Source organism: Xiphias gladius, chromosome 16, assembly GCF_016859285.1.
Source record: "Xiphias gladius isolate SHS-SW01 ecotype Sanya breed wild chromosome 16, ASM1685928v1, whole genome shotgun sequence".
NCBI classification, from domain to species: domain Eukaryota; kingdom Metazoa; phylum Chordata; class Actinopteri; order Istiophoriformes; family Xiphiidae; genus Xiphias; species Xiphias gladius.
The window spans coordinates 20,870,001-20,876,774 of NC_053415.1; the positions used below are offsets into that span (position 1 = coordinate 20,870,001).

At 45.0% G+C, this 6,774-nt stretch overlaps 1 protein-coding gene and 1 long non-coding RNA gene across 3 annotated transcripts in view; one reads left to right on the forward strand and one right to left on the reverse strand.

Annotated features, from left to right (window-relative positions):
- Positions 1 to 3,365, forward strand: part of LOC120801860 — a 4,430-nt gene extending 1,065 nt beyond the window's left edge. The window contains exons 2-3 of one of the 2 annotated variants that reach the window (XR_005709146.1): positions 1 to 53; positions 3,025 to 3,365. The exon at positions 1 to 53 is cut by the window's left edge and continues 5 nt beyond it. This is a non-coding gene — a long non-coding RNA (uncharacterized LOC120801860). Of the gene's footprint in view, positions 54 to 374; positions 480 to 3,024 lie in introns of those variants that run through there. The other variant, XR_005709147.1, reaches the window with a different exon arrangement.
- si:ch211-218d20.15 lies at positions 1,751 to 5,842 on the reverse strand. Its single transcript, XM_040149158.1, has 8 exons — positions 5,474 to 5,842; positions 5,022 to 5,140; positions 3,762 to 3,822; positions 3,608 to 3,675; positions 3,112 to 3,214; positions 2,574 to 2,692; positions 2,287 to 2,432; positions 1,751 to 2,199 (listed from the first exon to the last, which is right to left on the reverse strand). Exons 1-8 carry the CDS (start codon positions 5,532 to 5,534, stop codon positions 2,091 to 2,093), a joined length of 786 nt encoding a protein of 261 aa, XP_040005092.1. The 5' UTR covers positions 5,535 to 5,842; the 3' UTR covers positions 1,751 to 2,090.
- Between the last annotated feature and the right edge of the window lie 932 nt (positions 5,843 to 6,774).

The window sequence follows — 6,774 nt, forward strand, 5'->3', positions numbered from 1 at the left end:
GACTGTTGGGTGGACAAAAACGAACATGGTGAAGGTGTCACTTTGGACTCCGGGTAATTGTTTTTGCTATTTTCATAATTTTTACAAGCCAAGCAATCACTCGATTATATCCAAAAATAATCAGCAGATTAATCCAAAATGAAAATAATCATTTGCTGCAGTCTTACACAAAATAGTTACAAATGAGCTCCATCGTAAACCAGCTAAAACAGCAAAATCCTGCTTTTACATAAATGCATGAATTATAATAATCTAATGATGTAATGCTCACAGGGAGCATTTTTCTGCATTGATTACTATTACTTTTGATAAAGTACATTTTTTATTATAGTTACATAATTTTACTTTGCTGCTGTCTGCTGCTGGGGCTGCAGCCTCGGAGCCAGTGACACCAACAAACCGAACAAACCGATCAGAACAGGCCGGCTCTGGCGCTGGGGACTTCTCCGGAGCCCTTTGCAGTCGGTCGTGGAGAGGAGAACATCCCCTCCAGCACCTGCCGGTCAAACAGCGAAGCACCTGCAGCAGGAGGCTTCTCCAGCTCCGCCGGGACGAGCGGGGCTGCAGGGAAGTCACTCCTGCCAGCTGCCATCACTCTGTACAACGATTCTCCTCTCGGTGTGTCAGGAGAAGGGACTCCTCCGACCGAATAGTTTTCCCTCGTAACAGGACTGACTGCACACCTGCACACCTTAGGACATCATGTATCACATCTGTTGTCCATCAGATTGACTTGTTCTTTCAATCAAAATCAGTTAATTATACAGGAGTCACCTTAAGGCCCCGGTTATTTCAGTTTATACGGTAAAAAATTTGCACTTGATTGAATGACCGCAAAGGATCGTCACAGCCACACAGTGAAGCTGGAAACCCTCGATAGTCAGAGGCCCTGGAGCGGGTGCTTCCTTTACCCCAGTTGGTAATGAGACAGTGAGATGACAGCGACCAGACAACCCACCAGCCGCCATCGGGTTCTGATTCAAATATTGCTGAAGCCCTGGGTAAGAAAAATCTCTCATGGGAAGAGCTGAAACTGTTGATGTAGGAACCAACCACTCATAGTAAAAAGCTGGATTAGAAAATACGTTTTCAGAGGTTTTAATGTTGCTACTTCACTGATGATACTTGGCAGCTAGTCTATATATGTGAACCCAGTGTCCCTGTCACTTTCTCAATATTCATTAAAATGCCGTCAACCTCTGCTGGAAGTGAGTTGAGCTCACTGCATAGCTGCGCACCCGCACCCACACCTGTGTGGAGCTGCAACAGTTAGTCGATTAATTGATCAGTGGTTCGACAGGAAGTTAATCGGCAACTATTTTGATAATCGATTGAGATTTTCAGTCCTTTGCCGAGCAAAATATTCCAAACGTGCCCTGGCTGTAGCTTGTCAAATGTGAGGGTACGCTGCTTTTCTTCGTAACATCTGATTAGAAATTGGATCTTTTTGGGTTTTGGACTGTTGATCGAATAAAACGAGACACCTGAATACCTAATCTTGGTCTTTGGGAAATTATAGCAGGCAGTTTTCACTATTTTCAGACATTTTATAGACAAGACGATTTATTGATTAATCGATAATCTAAAATAGTCTTTAGTTGCAGCCCTACACCTGCGCTTTACTTACCATGACAGGTCGAAATGACCGCCTTAAAAGCTCTGTTCTTGGCTATGACCTGATGTAGGGAACACGTCTGAAGCGAGGACATACACAGTCTCATAGCAGGGATGGAGAAAAAACACACCTCCCTATTGCATTCAATTTTATTATTTCACTTTAGGTTTAAAAAAAAATCATTGTAGTAGTTATAACAGTAGTGCAAGGAGGGATTCACTAAGCTTACATTCATTTCCAAAGAACTGACTCACCATAGGGATTAATATGGGCCACACATATAACGAAGCAGATGATTTGTAAATGAAGTAGGCTATCCAATCCCACCTTCAATCCATTGAATCAACTTGTGTAGCACCTTTTCACAGTCATGACAACATCGGTTCATTTAGAAGCAGGGGACTCCCCAGGGGGGAGACCTGGTGCCTCATTGAACGTCAGGGTCCATAGATACAGAGGTGTCGCTCTGGCTGAGTCAGGACAGCAACTGGGACACGAAAGTCACGGCCTGGTGAAAGTCATCGGTCAGCTCCTCCGGTAGAGACAACACCACCGATGTTAAGCTCTGAGTTACTTCTAATATCCTACAAAGAGAATAATACACACGGTTCTCATCAGATTGCTGCATTAATCATCGTCTCTCCCGGCTGAACGCTTGCATTTGAACTCACCAGCTGATGTAGTGAGCAGCCAGCTGAGGTTCATGCCTGGAGCCTTCGTTGGTCACTAGAGACTGTTTCATCTGTTTGAAGTTGGCCTCAATATCTTTCTTTATCTCAGAGAAGACCTGAATTCCCCTGAAAGAGCAGATGACTTGCTGCAAAAAAAAAAAAAGAGAGAGTTCGAAATCACACAGCAGCTTTCGGTGGAATGGAAAAACACAGGAAAGGAGAAAATTTGAAAATTAAAAAAGGGGGGCATTGCTGCAAAGAGGAAAACTGTGATTTCTTCTCCTTACATAAATAACCGAGAGCTGGTGGGCAATGTATTTATGACTTCCAAGGTGCCTGATATCTTCTTCTAGCTGTTGACTCAGCACCAAGAGCTGGTTCAGTTTGGCAATGTGGAAGAAGTACTCTGCAACAGAAGCATCGGCTTACATGAGCTGCACTCTTTGGGAACACAGGAATGGGTTTTGATCACTTAACCGACCTGCGTGAAAGGGAGTGGCCTTGACTCTGTTACTGTGTTAACTACCGGGTATCCTGGTGTACATGATAAGCATGAAAAGATTCTAAATCATTACTGCGCTATATCAAGAGTTTGTGCTGCACATCCAGGTGCATTTTCTTCAACCAGAGACACGCTTTTGCCGGCTTTTGTACTCGGCTTTTAAAATGATCTTGAACTGATTTACTGCTAGAATCTTATTGCGCTTTCAAACGCTTTCTAAAACGTATGGTTGTCAGTCACAGGGTATAACGGACTGCAGACTGAAAAATGCATCTTCCTGCGTGGATGTACTGCGGGATGGGGACACACTGGTTCTCTCTCACCATCCATCGGCGGCCTCTCCAACATTTCCACAGGGCTGCCTTGGATGAGGAACACTTCTACACGAGGGAACATCGCTGACAGACCCACCGTGTCCAGGTAGTCCTGAGGAAACACACAAACCAACCGATTGCTGCTACAGTGGGTGAGAGTCTTCTAAAATCCAAATCCTCTTTGGCAATGCTTTCTTTTACCTATCATTACACAATAATTTAGGAGATAATTTAAAGAATTTGGTCATTTGGTAGTAATTATAGAGGAAATACAGGCAGTTTTGTAAAGATGCTCTTCCTATTAGAGTATGAGTAAAGAATTAATATTTACTTGGGTGAAAACAGGCAGTTCTTTCCAGGAAAATCCTTCGTAAATCAACTCAACATCTTTAAAATAACTGTCTCGTAGCCTTGTCTCTATTTTTCATATTTTCATTTAAATTAAACACTTTCCCGGAAATCATTAGGGATGGTTCCGCTTTATCCGGAGTGTCGGATGTGATACCTCCAGCTGTGGCATAGGCTTTGGTAGATGTTCAAGGCACTGCAGCATCTGGTCAAGAATATCCGATCCTTTAAGAACAGAGCGCACAAAAATATCAAACACACGGGAGCTATCCAGGTCAAAGTAAACTCTTGCGATTCTGTGCCACTCGTACCTTGAGCCTGGAAAGTGTCCGACTCCTCTGGGCTGCAGCCTTGTCCTAGCTGCTCCTGGAACTGTAACGCAGAAACTTTGTGAGTGGGGGCATAAAAGGAGGGATGTCTATACAGACTGATGCTTATGAACACTGGGACGGACGCGGTGGACCTAAAACCAGTTTACATGTCTTGGGATGTCGTTGAGACATAGCGTATCATGTCTAAGCTGGCAGTGCCCTCCTCGAGTCTAATGCTGCCTTTCGAGTGCTGTCCTAAATGTCCGGGTCACGGCGAGGGCGCTCGCAAAGACGTGTGGAAATTCCCCACTGCTGTGTTTTTGATCCGGGCAGCAGCGGTTTGACGTGAATGATGGTGCAGCAAAGTGAAAAAGGTTTAATGTGTGCAAAATTAAACTGACCCTGAGCCTGGGGCCCTCTTTACCAGCGCACACACATTCCTAACAAATTTTTTTTTTTTTTTTGCTTTTCATAGATGCATCTCATGTTGAACTGTTTCAGAAGTCTGCTAAAGGAAATGATGCATCACTTCTGCTTGGGTGGAAACACCGGCTGTAAAACGTTGCCTAAATACAATGGATGTTCATATGCTGATTCTCTGTGATTTTATTTTTGACCCATCTGTATACTGTCATTTATTTGTCAGTGAGTAACGTTTTGTCCCTGCACAGCCCTTTTATCATAGAAGACCTTGGGTATATCTGCATTTGTTCTTCGTCAAGTGTGCAAGACCAGTTCGTGTTCAAGTGAAAGGTTTCCACTCCAATACGCTTCCACCTATTGGGATTTGAATAAGCGAAGAAGCAGAGAAAAAAATATTTAGAGCAAAAAAATTGGTGGATTTCACAGTTGGTATTATTATCATTAGTATTATTTTTACACACAGCAGTTGTGCCAAGTGAAGCCAATGCGGGTAGGAGGGGATGGGAAATGCCCCCTCCTTTTAATTGCATGGGCATTAATTTGCACATCAGCTCAATGTCAGGTGCATTGCTTGTCACTTTCATACAACCTGACCCACGGGTAACATTAGCTGATGTAATGAACACACCGCACATCCAAAGCTAACTGGCTCGTGTCTAATGGGCGTGTATGGTGCATCAGTTACTTCCAGTTTTAGACGGAACACGCGACTTCTGCCTAAATTCCTACTCGACGGGTGGAGACTGGTGCAAACGGAGGGAGAAATTGGGCGGAGATGGACGCGAGCTTCGTCAGCAGTGGTGGAGGTGAGGCGATCTCGTGCTCAGGTTACCCCACCTGCTGCATCTGCGCCCTGATGAGGAGGTCCAGCTGCCCACAAAGACAGAGCATCTGCAGGCCCACCTGCTCCGGACCCAGACTGACGGGCATCAGAGGTCTTTTCACCTGTAGCTCCACTGACCACAAAGCAAAATCCAAATCAGTAGGCCTGTCTGCCCCCGCCCCACACACACACACACACACACACACATTTTCCTTCGCCCCTAAATAAACACAAAGCACATCCTATGAAACAACGTGCATAAACATCTCTCCTGCAGGACCAAGGAGGAATAGTCGATGGGGACCGAAGAGGAGTGGTCAGCGCGTGGAATTGAGACGAGCCCGTCCCTGCGGGGCGCGCTCCTCCGAGAGGCGATGTCATCCAAGCACCAGAAACATTTCCACAAACGGCGAAATAAAAAAAAAATCAAAAAAGAAAACGAGTAACGTGTAATGGCGGGACTTACCTTTGAAAGCTTCGTGGTAGACGCACGGCCGACAGAGCGGCTCGGACGTGCTCACTGCCATATCTGGACCGGAGCCGGTGACTCGTCACACCTATTCGCCGAAATTTGCTCCGCCGATAAAAGCCATGGGAAGCTAATAAAAGCGCGGGCCACGGCCTGGTCGAGGCTATGCGGGAGGCTCTTTATTTGGTTTTGTTTTTTTATTGCATGTGGTCGGAACTATCTCTCTCAACGAGGGGATGCGTTCGAGTGTCAAGCGTTCAGGCAGCGGCGCGCGGACGCCGACACGGCGCTGCTTTATCCGCAAGCCGACGCTCTCACACGCAGCCGCAAGGTGATGAACACCTCCATTACCTCAGGAGGATCCATGTAGCTGTTGAAGCTGCAGAAGATATTAAAAATAAAATAAAAACCCCACCATGCCCACGACCTTTGCAACAACAGTCGTGCGTGTGGTTCGCAGTGTTGAACGCCCCCACCCCACCCGCGCCCGCACCCTTCACAGAGCCCGGGGACCGGCCTCTCACAATGATGTCATGTTTTAGGGGATGAGGAGCACAGCATCACTCGGTTGGGATGCACCCTGAAAGCAGAGGTGTTTTCCCACAGGCTCCAATCAGGGATTAACGACCACAGACACCCCTGTCTCAGCGGATGAAAGTGACTGAGTACATTTACTCAAGTACTGTACATGACTGCAATTTTCAGGTACTCGTGTATTCTCATTCCATACTGCTTTATACTTCCACTCCACTACGTTCAGAAGGAAATATCCATTACTCCATTACATTTATTTCTAGGGCTGCAGCTATTGATTTTTGTCATTGTCGATTATTCTGCCGATTATTTTCTCAATTAATCTTTTGGTCTATATGTAAAAATATATATATTTAACCATAATTATCAGTCTCCAAAAGCCAAAGGTTACATCTCAACCTTGATGTTTTTGTCCGACCAACAATCCAAAGCCTAAGGATATTCGGTTCACACAAAGGATAATAAAAAGTAGCAAATCCTCATAGTTGAGAGGCTAGAACAGGAAAATGTTTGGCAGTTTTCGCCAAATATGACTTAAAAAGATTGATCGATTATAACAGCAGCTGCCGATCGACTCATCACCTAATGGTTCAGCTGAATTTATTTAACATGTACAGTTACTAGTTACTTTTCAGAGTAAGATCAGCTTATAAAGGCTGAACTGCACTGTTACTTATTAAATTAGCCTAAATTATATTAAGAACTAAAATTCGCCACCACCTTGACCCTCGACAACACTGAAGTACTGCGTACATGTCAATGCA

What these genes read in the sequence shown, in the direction of transcription:
- si:ch211-218d20.15 (XM_040149158.1), bottom strand. Translation starts at nt 5,534, where the DNA reads ATGGCAGTGAGCACGTCCGAGCCGCTCTGTCGGCCGTGCGTCTACCAC. An exon ending in CTACCACGAAGCTTTCAAAG is followed by an intron (nt 5,141 to 5,473) that starts GTAAGTCCCGCC and finishes CTTTGTGGTCAG; the next exon opens with TGGAGCTACAGGTGAAAAGA. An exon ending in GGAGAGGCCGCCGATGGATG is followed by an intron (nt 2,693 to 3,111) that starts GTGAGAGAGAAC and finishes CTTCTGTTGCAG; the next exon opens with AGTACTTCTTCCACATTGCC.